Source organism: Amphiprion ocellaris, chromosome 24, assembly GCF_022539595.1.
Source record: "Amphiprion ocellaris isolate individual 3 ecotype Okinawa chromosome 24, ASM2253959v1, whole genome shotgun sequence".
NCBI classification, from domain to species: domain Eukaryota; kingdom Metazoa; phylum Chordata; class Actinopteri; family Pomacentridae; genus Amphiprion; species Amphiprion ocellaris.
The window spans coordinates 17414981-17438159 of NC_072789.1; the positions used below are offsets into that span (position 1 = coordinate 17414981).

The 23179-nt window shown below is 41.3% G+C and overlaps 1 protein-coding gene across 5 annotated transcripts in view; it reads left to right on the forward strand.

Moving 5' to 3' along the window:
- The window catches only part of LOC111565021 (NACHT, LRR and PYD domains-containing protein 12-like), a 263219-nt gene that overhangs the window by 36191 nt on the left and 203849 nt on the right, over positions 1–23179 (forward strand). For 2 of the 5 annotated variants that reach the window (XM_055008266.1, XM_055008267.1), the window contains exons 3-8: positions 7994–8288; positions 9438–11229; positions 14310–14486; positions 14913–15086; positions 19899–20072; positions 20676–20849. The exons of 2 other annotated variants lie outside the window; for them this stretch is intronic. In XM_055008266.1, the coding sequence (XP_054864241.1) occupies positions 8012–8288; positions 9438–11229; positions 14310–14486; positions 14913–15086; positions 19899–20072; positions 20676–20849 (2768 nt within the window). In that variant the 5' untranslated portion in view covers positions 7994–8011. Of the gene's footprint in view, positions 1–1536; positions 8289–9437; positions 11230–14309; positions 14487–14912; positions 15087–19898; positions 20073–20675; positions 20850–23179 lie in introns of those variants that run through there. One more of the 5 variants, XM_055008268.1, reaches the window with a different exon arrangement.

The window sequence follows — 23179 nt, forward strand, 5'->3', positions numbered from 1 at the left end:
ACAAACACAAACATGAGGCTCAGTGTCTTTCAAAGCAAGTGTGCAGACAGAGAGAAGTTTTCTTCCAGAGGACACAGACGTCCCATCAGACTGAGGACTGGACATTTCATGTGATCCTGTTTTATCCTCAACACCAAACTGGTGACTGAAATGTGCTGTTTAGTGAGACTCAGTTTGTTGTTTGGACTCAGTGGCGTCATTAGAGCCGGACATCCCAAGCTGTAGCCCCCAGTGTTTTCTGAAGAGCCCCGGATCTGGTTCATGGATCATTCCAGTCATTAAACTCCCCCAAAATCAGAGCAGAGCACTGATCCAGCTGGAGCTGATGTTGTGTGTCATGTGTTTTGTGTTGTTTTCTTGCTCTGCTTCATGTTCCAGACGGATCGCTTGTTAGAAAACTGCTTGATCTGCTTTAGCTGGCAGGGTTTCTGCTTTTGGATCCTTCAGCCAATCAGTGAGTGAGAGGAAATCTCAGGTGTGTGCATGATGTTGATTGTGCTTGTTAGAGGTGTGTTTAGTCCCTGGTTTGTTAACTCTGACTGAGCTTTTAGTTTTTGTTGATCCGACTTCCACAAAGAAAGTCCAGCTATGCTGAACTTGCTTCGTAGTTCTTCCCTCTGGTGGGTGTTTGTTCTGAACTATTCTGGTTGATCATTGAGAGCATGTCTTCAGTTGTGAAGAGCTTCTTTCAGGCTCCTTCAGAGTCTCTCTGGATCAGTGCACCGAGGAGCAGCTTCTACAAATACAGAGCATTATGGGATAGAAACTGCTGATAGGAAGCCTGAAGTGAGTGTAAAGGTTAGTTGGAAGCTGGACCTGATTGAGGCTGGTGAGCTTTGGAAGCAGCCTGTTAGTCGGCCAGGAGTCAGTGTGAGACTTAGACGGTAATTTAACTTGTGGAGAGCAGAGGGAGTTATTGCAGTTCTAGTTAAAGCAGCAGTTGGAGCTGCAGCGACTGAGGCTTGAAATAGAGGAAAGACTAGAAACCATGAAACAGAGAAGTCAAGAGGAAAATCCTGAGGAGCAGCAGCAGCATTTGGAGCTTTACTTTCTGAAGGACCTTGTCCAGAATCTGCCATAAAAATATCCTCCATTAATATGATTTTCCACTTTCACTAAGTTAGATTTTTAAATCCAACATCAGTCCTGATGATCACAACCAAATATTCATTCACTTTTAGGATCTTAACCCCTTAAAATGCCAGTTTGGCACTGATGCAAAGATTGACAGAGTCTCAATATATATAAAATATTCTAATGAGAAAATATGTAAACTTTGTCAATAATCTTTTCCTGGAAGTCATCTGATAATGCTCCTTTACACTGACCACAGACTAAATGCTTCATTTGTGGAACATTTGCCGATGGATAGACTACAATTTCCTCATGTTCCCTGAACGCCTCACATGCAGACTATGGCAGATGCTGCTGGGTTCTCAGACAGGTGGATGACCAAAATTTAAAAAAAAAAAAAAAAAAAAAAAAAAAAATATATATATATATATATATATATATATATACACACAACAGCTGAATATCTCTAAGGGCACCACATGCTTTCCTTTTGGAGTCTGTTTCCATTTTCTTGTGAAGCAATACATGACATGGATCTGGTCCCTCCCTCTGTTCCTTTGCATCAAATGACTTTAACTTGTGGGTTGGTTGAGGCTGTCATTGCCATTGGTGCTCAGTCTCAGCTCCCAGTAGAGGAGGTGCAGCTGATACTTGGTAATTATTTAGCCGGGGACAAAATGCTAATGCTAATATATTAAAGCAGCCGACATCATCCCCTGCAGGGGACTCCCTAGTGAAGTTTCCAGACTCTGATGGGGAAACTCCAGGTGATATTTTCCCGGCCTGTGCTGTTATTTGAGCTGCCTCCGGCATTGCACAAGTTGCAGTTAGATGTAGTTGCTCCAGGTAGACCAGTGAGCTGTTTGTAGGACTGAGCAGGTGGCATCATGGAAAGCAAATTCTATTTTGTCTCAGTTGTGTCACGCTCGCTGCCGCGGGGTCCAGATATTAGCGGTGCTCTCCCCCTCCCTTCCTCTGTCTTAATTGGCAGGTGCAGCTGGAGCAGGAGGCAGCAGGTGTGTGACATCAGTAATCAGCTGACCTGGAACGAGCAGGTGGGAGGGGTTCAATCATCCACTCCCTGGGCCATTAAAGCAGACCATTCACCATTCGATGCTGAACCGTGAACATGTTCCCTGTTCAGTTCAGCTCCCGGTGCCTAGTGCCTCAGTAAACTCTCGTTTTGGGCTCTTTTTTTCCAACCTGCTCGAATCCCGCGCCATCAACCTACGTCAAGCCTCAGCCATCCGTTGCCACTCTGGATCCGTTCCTGTTCCAGACCATCCACACTACACTGGGTTCTGGCCACCATGTGCCGCCTCACGCTGTCTCCTGCTCCACCTCACGCCACACCACCGTCCATCTCTGCACCTGCCAATGACTCCCCTGTTCTCCACTCGGTTCCCTGTCAGCTAAGTTCCCCAATCCTGAGCCAGGCTAGTAGTCTTAGTGTATTGTAGAGTCAGATTATTGTGGTTGCTTCTACGTACTTTGTAGAGTTTGTGTTGTCCTGCTGTTTAGTATGGCTCCTGGTTACTCTGTATTTCTGGTTAGTGTTATTAGTAGTATCTCCTTGTGAGGAGAGGCCTATTGTAGTTTAGCTGCCCCGTTTAGCGGAGCATCTTGGATTCTCGTCACCGTTTACGCAGTGTAAATTCCACCGTAGAATTACCTTCCTGTATCTTTAGTATTCTAGCTCTCCTGCCTAGGTTGTACCTTCTGTGGGTTAGCCCTCTTGCACTCATTAAAATTATGTAATCTTTTTGCTGTCCCATTAATGAGTTCTGTTTTTGATCCCTGTTTATTTGTGCTCTGTTTGACAGTACATCATTTCTGTGAAAACCTTGTAGTTCCCTGCCTGCCCATTGGAGGGTTTCGTTCCGTAGTTCAGTCTAGTTACCTCTTGTGTGACAGCTGTCATGTCCATTTGTAGTTTTCATTGGAGAATTGTAGTCCACTTGTTAAATATTGTAAATTTGTAAATATATTGTAAATAAAAACTGTAAATTGTCTTTAAGTATATCGTTTCTCGTTCCCTGCGCCTGAGCCTCCTTGTGAAACTGTGACAAGTTGTTTGACAGAGTTGTGTCAGCATCAACATTGAGGAACAGCAGTCAGTGCTATTTCCTCCTGGATGGGATCTTGGTTGCCACATAGTGACCACTTGTGGGAGAACCAGTTTTCCAAGTGGTGGTTCCTACAAGTCTGTGTGGCAAAGTACCCCAGACATCCCATGGTGGTGTAGCAGGTTATCTGGGTGTTCGTATGTTGTGATATTTTTTCTGGAAACACTTGAAACAAGAATGAACATTCTTTGTTAAAAGGTGTCCACATTCCATTTTCTAAGTAAACCAAATCAGGTGGTTCAACCTGTACTGTTGTACTCCATCCTAGCAGTTGGACATCCTTTGGAACAAATACTTAATGTTTCTTTTTCCTGCTCTGGTCCAAATCAGGACACAATATTTTTGTTGACTGTGATTGTCAGGTTTCAGGCATGTTGCTGCTTTTTCACTGTGCAGTAGCACACCCACCATGGGGGAAAAAAAACAAAACATTATCTTAGTTCATATCAATTTGTTGTATTTCAAAAATCATCCAATCTGGTCAAGGTTCCAATTTTACATCCAGTTCGTTTGCTCAACTGACTTGACCAGATGCATGTTAAACATAACAGATCTACTGAGTTTCATGCTCAGAGCCAGAGGGCTTTGGAACGTTTCCTTCACCAAATGATGTCATTTGGGCTCAGTGTTTGATGAACTAGAAAGTTGCTGGTCTCTCCAGGTGTGCAGTGTATTTGGATGACATGGTGGTTTATTCATTCAATTCAATTTTATTTATACAGTGGCAATTATAGTCAAATTGTCTCGAGACGCTTTACAGACCCCGTATGCCTGAACCCCAGAGCAGCCAAAAGGCGACAGTGGCAAGGAAAACACCCTTTTAACAGGGAAAAAAAACCTCGAGCAGAACCCGGCTCTAATGTGGGGGAACCCATCTGTCTGCTGGCCGGGTGGGTTGAGAGGGACAGAAGAGGTAGAAAGGTAGAGATAGAGGGGTAGAGGTAGAGATAGAGGGATACAGATAGAGGGGTAGAGATAGAGAGGTGGGGGGGGGGGACACAAGGACCATAAAACACACAGTTTAATACATGCATGATAAGACAGATGATACATGCAAACTAACATGGAAACTAATTATAGTTTACTGCTATGGTGTACGGCTCTGGCATTATATATACGACAATATATAGCTGGTGGTAAATTCAAAAATATGTAGCTGAGCAAATCAAGTATAGTAAGGGCAATTCAGAGTAGATTGGTGGAAGTGGACAGCTGGAAGTAGTGGGCTGGAGGAAGGTCAGCAGCAGCATCCCACAGATAGAGACTAGGCCAGTTGGTGGGAGAACAACCACAGATCTGAAGCATCCCCTCTGGGACCAGGGACACTTGGAGAAAGGACACAGGGAGAAACAGAGTTAGTGTAATGCAATAATGGTATATATAGTAAATACATATGTAGTTAGAGAAGGGCTCAGTGCATCAAGAGAGGTTCCCCAGCAGTCTAGGCCTATAGCAGCAGAACTAGGGGCAAACTAAAGGGACGTCAAGAGGGGAAGTCAGTTGTGCAAATGAAAACACCAGCATACCCCGTCAGGGTCCCCCAGTCAGTCCTAACTATAAGCTTTGTCAAAAAGGAAGGTTTTAAGCCTGGTCTTAAAAATAGAGAGGGTGTCCGCCTCCCGAACCCACACTGGGAGCTGGTTCCACAGGAGAGGAGCTGATAACTGAAGGCTCTGCCTCCCATTCTACTTTTAGAGATTCTAGGAACAACAAGTAAGCCTGCAGTCTGAGAGCGAAGAGTTCTGCTAGGATAATATGGTACTATCAGGTCTTTAAGATATGATGGAGACTGGTTGTTAAGAGCTTTATATGTCAGAAGAAGGATTTTGAATTCTATTCTAGATTTAACAGGAAGCCAATGAAGAGAAACCAGTATAGGAGAAATATGATCTCTCTTGCTAACTCCCGTCAGTACTCTGGCTGCAGCGTTTTGGATCAGCTGTAGATGTTTCAGAGAGCTATTGGGACAACCTGATAATAAGGAATTACAGTAGTCAAGCCTAGAAGTAACAAATGCATGGACTAGTTTGTCTGTATCACTCTGAGACAGGATGTTCCTGATTTTTACAATATTTCTCACGTGGAAAAAGGAAGTCCTACAGATTTGTTTTATGTGTGAGTTAAAGGACATGTCCTGGTCAAAGATAACTCTGAGGTTCCTCACAGTAGTACTGGAGGCCAATGTAATGCCATCCAGAGTAACTATATGCTTTGAAAGCAATTCTCTAAGATGTTTGGGACCAAATACAATAACTTCAGTCTTGTCTGAATTTAGTAGTAGGAAATTATAGGTCATCCAGGTCTTTATGTCCTTAAGACAATCTTGGAGTCTGGCTAGCTGATTAGTTTCATCTGGCTTCATAGATAAATACAATTGAGTGTCGTCAGCGTAACAATGGAAATTAATACAGTGCTTCCTAATAATATTGCCTAAGGGAAGCATGTATAATGTGAACAGTATTGGTTCTAAGACAGAACCCCGAGGAACTCCATGATTAACCCTAGTATGCTCAGAAGTAAGTAGTGTCACAATAATTTCAAACGTTCTAAAACCACAGATCTAACAGAACAAAAGTAAGCATCACTAAGGCGAGCATAGGAAGAGGAACAAAGTGCTTTTGGACCAGATGAGAGTCCAATCGTAGTAATTTTAGCAGTACTCTCACTTGTCTAAAACCGAAAAATTCTCTTGTCACTTGTTTGCAGTACAGAAATGTTTAGCAGGCAGTAAGACTTCCTACATTTATGGAGCAGATGCAGGAAAAAACATTTGTAGTATTTTCACAGTGCATTCATTCTGTTGTTGTGTCTAAGACTTGGAGTGTGCAAGTGGCAACTTGGCTGCACCCACAGGGTGTGAGAGGCTCATCGCTCAAACGCACCAGAAAGAGCGCAGACCTTCCATGGCAATTCAAACACCTGTTGTGGCGTTGGATAAAACAGTAGTGTTAAATGACTCGCAACTGCTTGCTGCTAAAACACTGAGCCCAGAATGTCGTCCAGGACTTTGCATAACATTAACGGGGTCAACATGTGATCGTTTCTTATTGCTAAAGGACTGTTAAAGCCGGCTGTTATTCTGTTTTGTTTTAGTTTTTTTCATGCGGTGTGTGTTCTGTTTGCTGGCTGGTCTGGCCACAGTAACTATAAACTTGACAAAATGTGAGTTTTCCAAGGCCACTGTAGCATACATTGGGAAGATGGTGGACCAAGGCCAAGTCCACCCAGTGCAGGCCAACATCTCGGCTGTGCAGCAGTTTCCAGAAACCAAAAAGGAGCTGAGACGTCTCTTGGGAATGGTTGGTTTTGTAAAACCTTTTCATCGTTAGTCTCCCTGCTGACAGACCTGTTCAAGGAGTTTATCTGGACTCCAAAATGTCAGGAGGCATTTCAAGGAGTAAAAGCTCTTGTTTTTAGCTCCAGTGTTATTGGCAGCACACTTTGACCAGCCATTCAAACTGCAGAGAGATGCCAACCAAGTGAATGCTGGGATGGTGTTGTTGTCGTTGTTGTTTTGTAGTAGAATGCCCTGAGAGTGGATTGTCCTGTGAGGTTCTTTTTCAAAGAAGATTAATGAACATGAACTGAACTACTGAGTCACTGAAAAGGAGACGATGGTTCTGGTGTGGACTTTGCAGCACTTCAATGTTTCCATTGATTGTGAAGTGTTGCCCCTGGTGGTTTTTACTGCCCATAATCACATAGTCAGTGTAAAACCCAAACCAGAGACTGGTGCAATGGACTTTGTTTCTCCAACCATAAAATTAAGATGTTGACCATATTAAGGTGTTGAGGAGGGTCATTAGACTGAACTGGTTCTACCTCTGTAGGCCTCCACTCAGGTTACTTTGGTGTAAACATCACCCAGGATCCACACCTCTTGTCTGTAGTTTGTTTCCTCATTTGTTTCTCACTGGTAACACTCACACTCATGCCTCACTCATCCACCCACCACCAACACTATTGACACTTGGACAGGACCATGCAGAGACCTTTGGAGGGGCAGGTGCTCAAAGTTAAAAGGGGGCACATGGAGCACGAATTTGAAACACCATACAGAAACATACCTTATAGTGCAAGGTGCAGCAGTGGTGCAATGGTTAAGACTCAGGACTACTGAAGGTCAGTGGTTCAAACCCTGACCTGTGCTGTAATGTGTTTGTGACAAATTATTTTTTTGAAGTTGAATTTCGATCACCATTAGACACTGGACTGTTTAACTGTGGCTGCTGTTCCTGGAGTCCTTGCTTTTAAATTTCATACCTTTTCAAGACACATGCTGTATAGCCACGGATTTGCTCCATGGTGCTGATTCATAATCTGCCCTTTATTATTCATAGTGCTAATAATAAAGTTTTTTAAAAAATGACATAGAAATCATGTATTTAAATGTATTTAGCAAGGTTATAAAAGTTATATATTTTGTGTGCACATTATATTTAATTTGTCTATACATACAAATGTCATAAACAAGTACTGATATGGTTAAATGAGAGGTTGAGAAAATCACAATTTAAATTCTTCTAATTATTTTTCTTATTGTATTTATACAGCAATAGTCCAAAATTATGTGAAAATGCACATACATAGTTTTAGTGAAATAAATAACCTCTGCCTCATTGCCTCTAGAAACACAGGAAACACATTCAACTCACTGACAGTAAAATAATACATCTCTCTGATGCACTTTGCCCATGACAAAAGAAACATATAGAAACAAAAAGAAGCCTGGCATACTTTATCCTCTCAGCACGCTGTGTGGTTAACTAGCGGCTATAACTGTTATCTGTTAGATCTTTACAGGGTGAAAGATGACGACACCTCAAGAAGTCCTTCTGAGGACTTTAGAAGAGTTAGGAGAAGAGGAGTTTGAAAAATTCAAATGGTTCCTGAACCAAGATGGAGTCCTAGAAGACTTCAAATCCATCCCAAAGTCTCGACTGGAGAAGGCAAACAGGGTCAACACTGTGGATCAAATGTTCAACGCCTACTGTAGAAACACCTTTAAAGTCACTGAGAAGGTTTTAATGAAGATGAATAAAATTGATCTGGTGAGGAAAATCTCAGGAGCCATCAAAGAACCTACAGGTAAACCATTTGAAGTTTAAAAGAACACAATTCTCTGAGTGATACAGATTGTCTGAGCTGAAGTTGTATCTACAAGCCTGTTGATCTGTGCATTAGTGACTGCACTGAATGAAGCTATGCAGGTGCAATATTTCGCACAGTATGTGTTGTGTTACCATGGGAACTCACTTGCTGATGCCAAAAATTCTTAAATAGGGATTTCACTAGCTCCAAACTGGCTGGGCAGTCTGTTCTCCACTGCTGGTGCTGCAGTTAATAGAACAAAGATTATAAAATTGATAAGTCTATTAGTATTTATGACAGGAAATATTCAATAAGATTAATTTCACTTTGGTTTGGCTATAAACCTAAGTGTTATCCTTTTATTATGGAACAGTGTCAGACTTAAATATTGAGAATCATGTCTAAATGAATTAAGTTTAAAGTTTAACAGCTCCAGTGTGCAGCTGTTCATGATTACGAGGAATAAATTCTGAAGTGGTCTTCTATTGCCTTCTTCAGCTGCAGTGTCCATACTGGACTGCTACTACTTGTAACCCTGGCCATCGATCTATGGATTCCTCTCCCCAGCGTTGTGATTATACAACCATATATTCATGTTAATTGAATGACTTGTACAATCATCCATCCACCTGCAAGTCATGGTTTCACGTGACCCTGGTCGGGACGCTAAACAGGTTCCACACTTTGACCAAGGGTGACCTGTAGGCCATTATCTCATCATACTCATTATCTCTGCCTGGGGTTTTAGTTTTGTCAAGCCCACTTACACAAAGAAAACCTGGCTATGTTAATGTTGTTTGTTTTTCATGCATCACTTCTTCTACCCTTCAGATGTCATTAGTTGTATATAAATGTGTGTATATATTTGCTCTTGTCCTCTGGCTCTGTTTAATGTTGTTAAGCTCCTATTTTAGTATCCATCAAACCCCAGTGAAACTGTTCCTCTCTACTTGGACTCAGTCTGCGATTGCATCATCCTCCCTGATTTCATGATACAAAGGATGACTTCATCATAAAACCTCCCACCCAGTGAGGACCTGACAGTCCAATAAGCTGAATCTGGAACACATCTCCCAGAATATGTTTTCATTCAGACATTTTTTAACAGTTTCTTCTCATTTGTGTAATTTGTTGTTTTTGATTCAGAGATTCTGTCCGGATGTCAAGACAAACTCAAGTCTAACCTAAAGAAGAGGTTCCAGTGTGTGTTTGAGGGCATCGCTAAAGCAGGACAGAAAACCTTCCTGAATGAGATCTACACAGAGCTGTACATCACAGAGGGAGGGACTGCAGAGGTCAATGATGAACATGAGGTCAGACTGATTGAAGCAGCATCCAGGAAACCAAACAGAGCAGAAACAACCATCAGACCAGAAGACATCTTTAAAGACTCATCTGGAAGAGACAGACCAATCAGAACAGTGATGACACTGGGAGTGGCTGGCATCGGGAAAACAGTGTTAACTCAGAAGTTCACTCTGGACTGGGCTGAAGACAAAACCAACCAGGACATCCACTTCATGTTTCCATTCACTTTCAGAGAACTGAATTTACTGACAAAGAGAAAGTTCAGCTTGGTGGAACTTGTTCATCACTTCTTCAGTGAAACCAAAGCAGCAGGAATCTGCAGCTTTGAAGACTTCCAGGTTGTGTTGATCTTTGACGGACTGGATGAGTGTCGCCTTCCTCTGGACTTCCACAACAATGAGATCCTGACTGATGTTACAGAGTCCACCTCAGTGGATGTGCTGCTGACAAACCTGATCAGGGGGAAGCTGCTTCCCTCTGCTCGCCTCTGGATAACCACACGACCTGCAGCAGCCAATCAGATCCCTCCTGACTGTGTGGACATGGTGACGGAGGTCAGAGGGTTCACCGACCCACAGAAGGAGGAGTACTTCAGGAAGAGATCCAGAGATGAGGAGCAGGCCAGCAGCATCATTTCCCACATGAAGAAGTCACAAATCCTCCACATCATGTGCCACATCCCAGTGTTCTGCTGGATCACTGCTACAGTTCTGGAGAAGCTGCTGAGAACCAGAGAGGGAGGAGATCTGCCCAGAACCCTGACTGAGATGTTCATCCACCACCTGGTGGTTCAGACCAAAGTCAAGAAGGTGAAGTATGATGGAGGAGCTGAGACAGATCCACACTGGAGTCCAGACAGCAGGAGGATGATTGAGTCTCTGGGAAAACTGGCTTTTGAGCAGCTGCAGAGAGGAAAGCTGATCTTCTATGAGTCCGACCTGACAGAGTGTGGAATCGATCTGGAAGCAGCCTCAGTGTACTCAGGAGTGTTCACACAGATCTTTAAAGAGGAGAGTGGACTGTACCAGGACAAGGTGTTCTGCTTCGTCCATCTGAGTGTTCAGGAGTTTCTGGCTGCAGTCTACATGTTCCACTGTTATACCAACAGGAACCAGAAGGTTCTGAAGGACTTCCTGGGAAGAGACTGGAAAGACAACAACAGAGACACTCTGGATGTGTTCATGTACAGAGTCATGGAGAAATCCCTCAGCAGTAAAAATGGTCACCTGGACCTGTTTGTTCGCTTCCTTCATGGCCTCTGTCTGGAGTCCAACCAGAGACTCTTAGGAGGTCTGCTGGGTTGGACAGAGAACCATCCAGAAATGATCCAGAGAGTCATCAACAACCTGAAGAAGATGAAGAGTTATGGAATGTCTCCAGACAGAAGCATCAACATCTTCCACTGTCTGATGGAGATGAAGGATCTCTCAGTACATCAGGAGATCCAAGAGTTCCTGCAGTCAGAGAACAGATCAGAGAAGGAACTCTCTGAGATCCACTGCTCAGCTCTGGCCTACATGCTGCAGATGTCAGAGGAGGTTCTGGATGAGTTGGACCTGAACAAGTACAGAACTACATGGGAGGGATGGTGGAGACTGATTCCAGCTGTGAGGAACTGCAGAAAGGCTCGGTGAGTCCAGATGTGATGAACATGATCAGTCAGTGTAGATCAGTAGTTCAGTTCTTCAGATGTTCTCACCAGAACATTCTCATTATTCTCAGTGTTCCTCTTGTTTATTTCAAACATCACATGTCATCTGTGTTTAGTCTCAGATGTTCTTGAGATGTTTCTAATGCTGTGAAAATGTAGATTTATTTTAGTTGATTGTATTTAAAGTAGGTAAATTAATAACTGTTTTCTGTTTCATTCTAATATTTGTTCATCTGACAGTTTTTTTCTTTTGTGTTTCTTCCTTTGGCTGATGGAGGAAACATGCAGATCTACTGAAACACATGAAGAACTGTAGATGTTCTTGTCCAGGTTTTATCACAGCATCGCTTTATCACATGTTGGAGGTTGAGACAGTTTTCAGTGAAAACACTCAAGTTATTATGACATGAGGATCTTCTGAAAGCAGATTTTATTCACTCCTCTGTGGAGTTAAAAATATAATCTGAATCATTTCCTGAAGTCTTGGAGAACAGCTTGAATGGATTTGTGGTATTTTTCTTGAGTTGCTCTCTATTTATTCTTTTTTGATAAGTTTTTATTCATCGAAAAGATTTAGATGTTGTTTTGAAGAACTAGATAAAGAGATAATTCCTCTAATTTAAACTAGTATCTAAGTTTAGCTGAAGCAGCTGCTTTGGTCACACGTGACAATGATGAGATAATATTGATGCTGAAACAGTGATTTGGTTTCTCAGGTAAAGAATAATCCAGAGATCAGTGAAGTGATTCAGTCACTTGTTAAACTGTTTCTATCTAAAGCTTGTTAACTTGGACATGAGACTCCGTAAAGTACTGATCATACAAAGACTGATGCATTTTATTGATCTGAACTCAGCTGTTCATTTTCCAGAAGGGAAGTCGTGTTCCAGAGTCCAGTGTTTACGTCTTTACTCATCTTCAGTTTCTCACAGAAAGAATGGTAGAAGTCAGACTGTTTCCGGAGATCTGATTGACTCAAAGGTCAGAGTTGTGTTTTAAAGCTACAAACCCTAATGACATGTTTGTGAGACATGATGTTAGAATTAATTCAGTCTCAGTGGTTTGTTCTTTGTGTTTTTGCTGAACAAGTTTCTCAGAATCTCAAAAAAGAACGTTGAGGACCAAAGTTGACCCAGTCGCCTGCCATCACATGAGAATATTTCCTGATGTTCATATTAATGACGTTCAGGTGTGATGTTGTCCAGTGATCAGTTTGATTTGTGTAGCGTTTGACAGCAGACTATAAATGTTGAGTGATGGAGGTGAAGCTGACAGCAGCAGATCCACAGCAGAGACATCATCATCTTTCAACTGGAACTGTTTATACAATACCATCAACCAGTAAAGTTCCAGTAAAAACAGGACAGAAAATGTTCTTCTGATCCAGATGTTCTCCTGAGAACTTTGTGGAGTCAGACGTGGGATCAGATCACACTGACAGACTGTGGACAGTATGGAAGCCTGAATGAAAGTCCATCTTCTGTCCTCCATCTGCTGATTCAACATTTACATTTTATGTACAGTTGAAACCAGAAGTTTACGTACACTGTATAAAAAACACATGACCTTTTTTCTCACTGCCTGACTTTAAATCAGACTAAACTTTTCCTGTTTTAGGTCACTTAGAATAACCAAAATTATTTCCATTTGCTCAATGCCAGAATAATTAGAGAGAAATTTTCTTTGAGAGTTTTTAATTACTTTCTTCAACATCAGATGTTAACGTATACGAAGATTACTTATGCCTTCAAACTATTTGGGAAGGCCCAGATGATGATGTCATGGCTTTGAAAGGTTTTGATAGGTTAACTGACAACATCTTAATTAATTGGAGGCACACCTGTGGAGGTATTTTAAGGCACACTTCAAACAAAATGCTTCCTTGTCTGTCATCATGGGAAAATGTAAAGGTTTCTGTGTCCCAGATATGATTGTGTTTGGGTGTGAAATGTGCGTATCAACTCCAGAACAAAAGCAAAAGACCCTCTGAAGATGCTGGATGAAGCTGGTAAGACAGTGTCATTATCCACAGTGAAATGAGTCCTGTACCGACATGGGCTGAAAGGTTACTCCACGAGGAAGAAGCCATTCCTCCAAAAGCAGCCTAAACTAGCCAGATTACAGTTTGCAAATGCACACAGGTACATAGACCTTAAATTTTGGAGACTTATACTGTGGTCTGATAAAGTTAAAATTGAACTGTTTGGCCATAGTGACCATCATTATATTTGAAGGAAAAAGGGAGAAGCCTGCAAGCCTGAGTACACATCTCAGCTGTCTGAAATAGCATCATGTTGTTGGGGTATTTTGCTGCAGGAGGGACTGGTGCACTTCACAAAATAGATGACATCATGAGGAAAGAACATTATGTGGAAATATTGAAGCAACATCTCAAGACATCAGCCAGGAAGTTAAAGCTTGGATGCAAAGGGGTCTTCCAGATGGACAATGACCTGAAGCATTCTGTTAAATTAGTTACAAAGTGGCTTATGGACAACAGTCAATGTTCTGGAATGACCATCACAAAGTCCTGATCTCAATTCTGTAGAAAATAGAATAGAATAGAATAGAATAGAATAGAATAGAATAGAATAGAATAGAATAGAATAGAATAGAATAGAATAGAAAAATAGAATAGAATAGCCACTTTATTGTCAACCAGAACATTCACTAGTTGGTGCACATCAGACTGAAATTTCAATGCAAAAAATGCATGTGCGAGCAAGGCTGCCTACAAACCTGACTCAGTTCTACTAAGCTGAAATGGTAAAAAAAAAAAAAAGAATTCTGATTTTGTCTGACAGTGAGAAAACAAAGGCTATGTGTCTTTTTATACAATGTATGTAAACTTCTGGTTTCAACTGTATTTCCATAAAGTGATTCCAGATTCAGTGTGCGCAGGTGTGAGAGAAGCGGATGAGAATTCAGTTTCATGTCAAATACAGAGAAGATCAGCTGAACCACTGATGTGTCCAAATGTTCTGCTATCAAACTCATGAACGAAATATAAAATGCTTGCTTTCATGTTAATATGTTTTGTCATTTATGTATCATTACAGACTTTATAACTGTGGACTCTCAGAGAGTCACTGTGAAGTCGTGGCCTCAGCTCTGAAGTCCAACCCCTCCCATCTGATAGAACTGGACATGAGCTGCAACCAGAACCTGCAGGATTCAGGAGTGAAGCATCTTTCTGATGGACTGCAGAGTCCAAACTGTAAACTGGAAGCTCTCGAGTCAGTTCACTCATTGTTTTCAATATATTCAACTGAAATCCTTCTTTGTGGTTCGTAAATTTTCAGTGGAAGATTTGAATAAGACAGATACCAAGCTGATAAACACAGAAGAAGAAGGTGATGGAATAAATGAACGAATGAAGAGATTTGATGTTGATCCTGTAATGAGAGAGTGGACTGAGGTCAGCAGATGTTATTGATGTGTGGACATGAATAGGTGGATGAATGTTGTGCTGACATGTGGATGATGTGTGTAGAAGGCTGACATGATGATGATCCACAATAACAGAAGGACAAAGTCACTCTGCTGCTTTTAGAGAAAAGCTGATTGATGAGGACAAAGTAATGTTGAGCTGCACATTCAGAACCTGAACACATCTGATGGATCATCAATGATTTTATCTACATCTTTTATTCTTTATTCAGATTGAGGTGCTGCAGGTTGTCAGAGATCAGCTGTGATTCTCTGGTCTCAGCTCTGAAGTCCAACCCCTCCCATCTGGAACATCTGGACCTGAGTAGAAACAAGCTGCAGGATTCAGGAGTGAAACATCTGAGTGGTTTTCTGGAGAATCCAGGCTGCATCCTGAAGACTCTGAGGTCAGTTCACTGTCTGTCTGTTACTGTTGTAGATCTGATATGTTTAATGACAACTGAAGCTCATTTATGTTCAACAGAACTTCCATCCATGAAGCTGTAAATCCGCTGTGGTTCATATTTTCTGTTTTTTTTAGTGAGTTGTGACAAGAGACGAGTGTTTGTAGCAGAAAGTGTAGAAAAAGTTGAGTGTTGGTTGTTAAAGTAAATCATGATGAAACTCTGAATGATTTCAAGCAGGAACTTTGTCTCCTGAACTCACTTCTTTTATTCTTTATTCAGATTGGAGAGCTGCAGTTTGTCAGAGATCAGATTTCGATTTTTTCTACGCATTTATAAGTGATTGAGAAAAACAGATATTCTGTCAAAAGTTTGTTTTACTGCAAACAATTCAAGGCCTTGCCATTCAAAATTCAAGTTATAACCCAGTTTTTAAAAAAGTGCAAGAGAACTTCATAGCTTAAATTTTACAATGATTAAGAAATTAAATAATGTTATGACGGAATAAATGGGAAGCATGTCTGTGGCAATATACAAAGTGATGGCCTCTGTAATTGCCTTAAAGCGGGCTCCACTCTTGTCATACGGTACACAGTTGGCGAATCTTTCAACAAGTGTCTGTTTTGGCGGAGCTGTGCTCGGGGTGCCGTCTTCGTGTCGAAGCCGCTTGCTCTTCTCCCACTCATCTGGGTGCTTGTTTTTTACGTGCTGAAACAAGTTTGTCGTGCTGCTACTTCCAGTTGCTACAGTCTTAAAACAAGTTTAGCAGCACGGCTTGGTCTGTTGATCGTCGCTTGGATCAAATCCGAACCAGTTCCATATGACAGAATTCCAATTTCCTTTCTTTGAACAGAGTTGTTTTCTACTCGCGGGGGCAGCCATGTTGTCTCTTTCTGTGTAATGCGCAGGGCGTGCTACGGAAGCCCACGAGTGAAGTGAAGCCTGAAACGCGAAAAAAGAAACTAACGGGAAAATATATGTCAGATCAATGGGAAAACACTCGAGTTGGTAAAATAAAAATCGATTTTAGTTATAAAATCGATAAATCGATAAAATCGATTTTATTCCCAGCCCTAGTTGAAGGTGACGTCTTCAAATGTCTGATTTTGTTCCAGCAACATTTTAAAACCACAAATATTCAGTTTAATGTGGTAGAAAAGATAAGTGTTGACAGTGAACAAAGTAGAACCAGTTTGATGTTTTACTGGATAAATGAGTGAAACCATGATGGAAATGTTTCTGATGTTTTGTTCATGGACTCATCAAACAGTGGACTGATAGTTTCAGCTGTAATTGAAGCAGTTTTTCATCCTGAGAGACAGAAACTAACATTCAGCATCTGCTGGTTGAACCTCGATTGACTGCAAAAGTTGTGACAGTTGATTCTAAAACTAATAATAATAATCACAATATTATTTGTATAGCACCTTTCAGAAGAACATTAGCAAAGTGCTTTGACAGGTAGAATATAGTGATAAAGAGAAATAAAAGAGAACTTTAGTGGAAGGCGAGTCTATCAAAGTGAGTTTTAAGAAGTGATTTCAAAGAATTTCCTGATTGTGCGAGCCTTATCTCCTCAGGCAGGTCATTCCAAAGCCAAGGGGCCCTGATGGAGAAGGCCAGGTCACCATTGGATTAAAGCCTGGACTTTGGAATGACTAGGAGGGACCCACCTGAGAATCTAAGGCTGCATGAGGGAACATTCGGGCTTAGCATGTCTAAAATATAGCCAGGGACAAGGCCCTGGCAAGCTGCAAAAGTGATCAGTAAAATCTTAAAATCCATTCTAAAACAGACAGGGAGCCAGTGGAGGGAAGCCAGAACAGAGGAGATATGATGTTGTCTGTTAAAACCAGTAAGAAGCTGAGCTGCTGGTTCTGGACCAGTTGGAGGTGGGAGAGGGATTTTTGTGGAATGCCCAATAAAAGGGAGTTGCAGGAATCAAGACGGGAAAAAATGAGGGCATGGATGGTTTTTTCCAGGTCTGACTGAGGGAGGATTGGTTTGATTTTGGCAATGGTTCTTATCTGGAGGAAGCAGGATTGGACGACTTTGTTGATGTGAGGCGTGAAACTGAGGTCAGAATCAAACAGGACGCCTAGATTTCTGGCAACGGGCTTTACATTAGTGGATAGAGGACCGAGGATGTTGGCAGTGAGGCTGTTGTGGGGATTTGGAGGGTTGAACAGTATGATTTCAGATTTGGAGTTGTTTAATTGTAAGAAGTTCAGTGCCGTCTACCAGTTTATATCGTTAGAACAGTTAAAAACAGATGCTAGGCTTTCAGCAGGTTTCAGCAGGAGGTATATCTGTGTGTCGTCTGCATAGCAATGAAAAGAAACATGATGACGCAGTTTGACTGAGCTTATAAATAGAGAATAAAACTGGGCCAAAAATTGAACCTTGCGATACACCACAAGTAGTAGGAGCTGAGGAGGAGGAGTGGTTACCTATGGTGACCCAAATGGTTCTGTTTAAAAGAGAAGAATAAAACCAGTCAAGTGCAGAATCTCTGACACCAACCCAGGATCTAAGACGGTCCATTAAAATGGTGATTTACTGTGTCAAAGGCTGCACTTAAGTCTAAAAGAATTAAAACTGCGCTCTCTCCTTTGTCAGCAGCTAGAAGTAGGTCATTTGTAACCTTGAGGAGGGCAGTTTCTGTGCTGTGAAGAGCTCTAAAACCTGACTGAAATCTTTCAAAGATGTCATTATGACACATAAATGATCAAATGTGGGTAGAAACTACTTTTTCTAAAACTTTGGACAGAAACGGAAGTTTGGAGATTGATCTAAAACTGTTAAGAACAGAGGGGTCAAGGTTGGGTTTCTTTAGACAGAGTTGGACCACAGCATGTTTAAAAGCAGAGGGGAAAGGAGCAGTTAAAAGGGAACTGTTAATAATCCATCAAATGCTGGGCCCAACAGTGTCAATAACCTCTTGAAGAAATGTTGTGGGAATGCTGTCCAGACTGCACGAGGTTGGTTTCATCTTATTTATGACATCCATTATGTGGGATAAAGAAAATGTTCTAAAATTGTTGAAATATGAAAAAATGTGGTGAGTAGAAGATCAAAGGACATCGGATGGGGTAATTGATTGCCTGATGTCATTAACTTTGTCAGTAAAACACTGTGAAAATGTTTCACAGGTTTCTTGAGAGGGATGGATAAAATGACAGAAGGAGGCAATAAGAGAATTTATTGTTTTGAATAAAAATCTGGAGTTAGAATGGTTTGCTAAAATCAACTTAGAAAAAAAGGCTGTTCTTACTTCTTTAACTGCAGTTTGATACTTTTTCAGAGCATCTTTCCAAATTTCAGAAAACACATGTAAACCAGACTTCTTCCATTTCCTTTCCTTCTTTCTGCGTCTCTTTTAAACTCTTGTGTGGTTTCATTAAGCCAGGACTGTAATGTGCTACTGCAGTGTTTGAGTTTAAAAGGGGCAACGCAATCTAAAATGGATTGACAATTGTAGTTGAAAAGGGAGAGCAACTCGTCTGTGTTAAAATTTGGATAAGAAGCAGAGATGAAAAGCTGGGAGAACTTGACGGAGGACGTGGGGTTAAAAACACGGTGGTGGATTGGAGCATTCTGACGGCCGGTAAAGTTGATAAAACTATAGTGAATAAAATGAGTTTTTGATGGGACACACAGATATCCTTGGTCACAAGATTGTAGGGACTGAGACGGCTGTACAACACCAGGTCTAGAGTTGGTCCTTAGAGTGTGTGGGCATTTCAACTGCTTGACGAGATTAAAAGAGTTTATTGTATCTAAAAAGGAAACGTTTGAGGAGGGCAGCAGACATGTATGTTAAAATCACCTAAGACAAGAATTTTCTCAGACTTGGACATATAAAAAGATAAAAGCTCAGAGAATTCATGAATAAAAATCCTGTTTGTCTTAGTTGGTCTGTAGATAATTAAATCAAAGATGGGACCTTTAAATCAATGATAAAATCAAGATATTCAAAGGACGTAAAACTGTTGTGTGAGGTGGCAGTACATTTCAAATTCTTCTTGTATATAACAGCAACCCCCCTCCCCTGCCTGACAGTCGGGGTTGATGCAAATGAAAGAAATTAGGGGGGTTGCTTCCAACAAAGCGACCCCCCTAATTTCTTTGGGGGGTTGCTTTTCTTCAACTGATGAACAGTTGAAGTCATTTATCAGGAACAATGGGAACATTTTCTGCTTCAGTTTCTGCTGATTTTCTTCTTTTCTCTGCTTTGTGTCATTTGAAAATGAAGATGTTTGTGTTTGAGAAAAGAGTTTGAAGACGTCACCTGGTCCTCTGAAAACTGTGATGGACACTTTCCACTATCAATGACAGATGGATCAATAATGAAGTCATCTGAATGTAGAGTCCTGATTGAAACGTCTCCATGGTTCCAGAACATGAAGATATTTTAGAGTCTGGAGCCTCATTTTGTCCACGTTTCCTTCTTGTGTGTTTGTGTGACTCTGAGCAGAAAGTGAAATAAATGTCCGAGTGTTTTTCCTGGTGTTTGTTGCTCAGCATGAGTTTGTGTGGATGGAGCCAGTGGTGGAGCTGCAGAGTTTCAGAGCTGAAGTCACTCCGTCTTTATTGAAGCAGCAGCATGTTGTCATTAATATTAATGAAGCTCTTCTTCACTGCTTCTGTTGGACTGTTTGAAGCTGCATCCTGTTGGCTTCAGCTGTTTGGAGTTTCCATTTTCTAAACTTGGACGTTCTGAAGCTTCTTCAGCTCTGAACTCATGATGAAACTCTGAATGATTTCAAGCAGGAACTTTGTCTCCTCAAGTCACATCTTTTATTCTTTATTCAGATTGGAGGACTGCAGGTTGTCAGAGATCAGCTGTGATTCTCTGGTCTCAGCTCTGAAGTCCAACCCCTCCCATCTGGAACATCTGGACCTGAGCTACAACGACCTGCAGGATTCAGGAGTGAAACATCTGAGTGGTTTTCTGGAGAATCCAGACTGCATCCTGAAGACTCTGAGGTCAGTTCACTGTCTGTCTGTTACTGTTGTAGATCTGATATGTTTAATGACAACTGAAGCTCATTTATGTTCAACAGAACTTCCATCCATGAAGCTGTAAATCTGCTGTGGTTCATATTTTCTGTTTTCTTTAGTGTGTTGTGACAAGAGACGAGTGTTTGTAGCAGAAAGTGTAGAAAATGTTCAGTGTTAGTTGTTAAAGTAAATAAATGTTTGTAATTTGTGCTGAAGAGTCACATCTGGATCCAGAAGATCTTCTGAACTCAGATCAGTTTGAAGTGACAAAGTTTAGTGAGTGAAGTAGAAATATTTCTTTGGTTTGTGTTGAGTTTTCTTTGACTGATCCTGATCCTGTTGATGATGCAGCATGTTATTGATGTGTGGACATGAATAGGTGGATGAATGTTGTGCTGACATGTGGATGATGTGTGTAGAAGGCTGACATGATGATGATCCACAATAACAGAAGGACAAAGTCACTCTGCTGCTTTTAGAGAAAAGCTGATTGATGAGGACAAAGTAATGTTGAGCTGTACATTCAGAACCTGAACACATCTGATGGATCATCAATGATTTTATCTACATCTTTTATTCTTTATTCAGATTGTGGCACTGCAGTTTGTCAGAGATCAGCTGTGATTCTCTGGTCTCAGCTCTGAAGTCCAACCCCTCCCATCTGGAACATCTGGAAATGAGCTACAACAACCTGCAGGATTCAGGAGTGAAACATCTGAGTGGTTTTCTGGAGAGTCCAGACTGCATCCTGAAGTATCTGAGGTCAGACATCATGTTTTCTTTGTGTGCTGAGATGAATGTGATGTAAAGTTGAGGTGACTCTAAACTGCAGCCATCAGGCTGATGTTCTACTGATCCTCACTGAGGATCTTCATGGTAACGTCTGTTTTCTTCTTCTCTGCTTTCGTCCTTTGACTGTGGCAGAGAAATGTTGAGCTGCACATTTCAGAACAACTTCAGCTCATATCTGACCTCATGTTTCTCTTCAATTCAAACTGACAGCAGCAACTAACAGTTGTTTTTATTATTGATGGAGCTGTCAGTTATTTCAGTAGTTTAGTTCATCAGATGTTAAAAACTGAAAAATGTTGATCCCAGTTTGTCAGAGTTGAAAGTGACGTCTTGAAATGTCTGGTTTTGTTCCAGCAACATTTTAAAACCACAAATATTCAGTTTAATGTCGTAGAAAAGATGAAGTGTTGACAGTGAACAAAGTAGAACCAGTTTGATGTTTTACTGGATAAATGAGTGAAACCATGATGGAAATGTTTCTGATGTTTAGTTCATGGACTCATCAAACAGTGGACTGATAGTTTCAGCTGTAATTGAAGCAGTTTTTCATCCTGAGAGACAGAAACTAATATTCAACATCTGCTGGTTGAACCTCGATTGACAGCAAAAGTTGTGACAGCTGATTCTAAAACTAATAATAATAATCACAATATTATTTGTATAGCACCTTTCAGAAGAACATTCACAAAGTGCTTTGACAGGTAGAACATAGTGATAAAGAGAAATAAAAGAGAACTTTAGTGGAAGGCGAGTCTCTCAAAGTGAGTTTTAAGAAGTGATTTCAAAGAATTTCCTGATTGTGCGAGCCTTATCTCCTCAGGCAGGTCATTCCAAAGCCAAGGGGCTCTGATGGAGAAGGCCAGGTCACCATTGGATTAAAGCCTGGACTTTGGAATGACTAGGAGGGACCCACCTGAGAATCTAAGGCTGCATGAGGGAACATACGGGCTTAGCATGTCTAAAATATAGCCAGGGACAAGGCCCTGGCAAGCTTCAAAAGTGATCAGTAAAATCTTAAAATCCATTCTAAAACAGACAGGGAGCCAGTGGAGGGAAGCTAGAACAGAGGAGATGTGATGTTGTCTGTTAAAACCAGTAAGAAGCTGAGCTGCTGGTTCTGGACCAGTTGGAGGTGGGAGAGGGATTTTTGTGGAATGCCCAATAAAAGGGAGTTGCAGGAATCAAGACGGGAAAAAATGAGGGCATGGATGGTTTTTTCCAGGTCTGACTGAGGGAGGATTGGTTTGATTTTGGCAATGGTTCTTATCTGGAGGAAGCAGGATTGGACGACTTTGTTGATGTGAGGCGTCAAACTGAGGTCAGAATCAAACAGGACGCCTAGATTTCTGGCAACGGGCTTTACATTAGTGGATAGAGGAGCGAGGATGTTGGCAGTGAGGCTGTTGTGGGGATTTGGAGGGTTGAACAGTATGATTTCAGATTTGGAGTTGTTTAATTGTAAGAAGTTCAGTGCCGTCTACCAGTTTATATTGTTAGAACAGTTAAAAACAGATGCTAGGCTTTCAGCAGGTTTCAGCAGGAGGTTAAAATTTGGATAAGAAGCAGAGATGAAAAGCTGGGAGAACTTGACGGAGGACGTGGGGTTAAAAACACGGTGGTGGATTGGAGCATTCTGACGGCCGGTAAAGTTGATAAAACTATAGTGAATAAAATGAGTTTTTGATGGGACACACAGATATCCTTGGTCACAAGATTGTAGGGACTGAGACGGCTGTACAACACCAGGTCTAGAGTTGGTCCTTAGAGTGTGTGAGCATTTCAACTGCTTGACAAGATTAAAAGAGTTCATTGTATCTAAAAAGGAAACGTTTGAGGAGGGCAGCAGACATGTATGTTAAAATCACCTAAGACAAGAATTTTCTCAAACTTGGACATATAAAAAGATAAAAGCTCAGAGAATTCATGAATAAAAATACTGTTTGTCTTAGGTGGTCTGTAGATAATTAAATCAAAGATGGGACCTTTAAATCAATGATAAAATCAAGATATTCAAAGGACGTAAAACTGTTGTGTGAGGTGGCAGTACATTTCAAATTCTTCTTGTATATAACAGCAACCCCCCTCCCCTGCCTGACAGTCGGGGTTGATGCAAATGAAAGAAATTAGGGGGGTTGCTTCCAACAAAGCAACCCCCCTAATTTCTTTGGGACGTTGCTTTTCTTCAACTGATGAACAGTTGAAGTCATTTATCAGGAACAATGGGAACATTTTCTGCTTCAGTTTCTGCTGATTTTCTTCTTTTCTCTGGTTTGTGTCATTTGAAAGTGAAAATGTTTGTG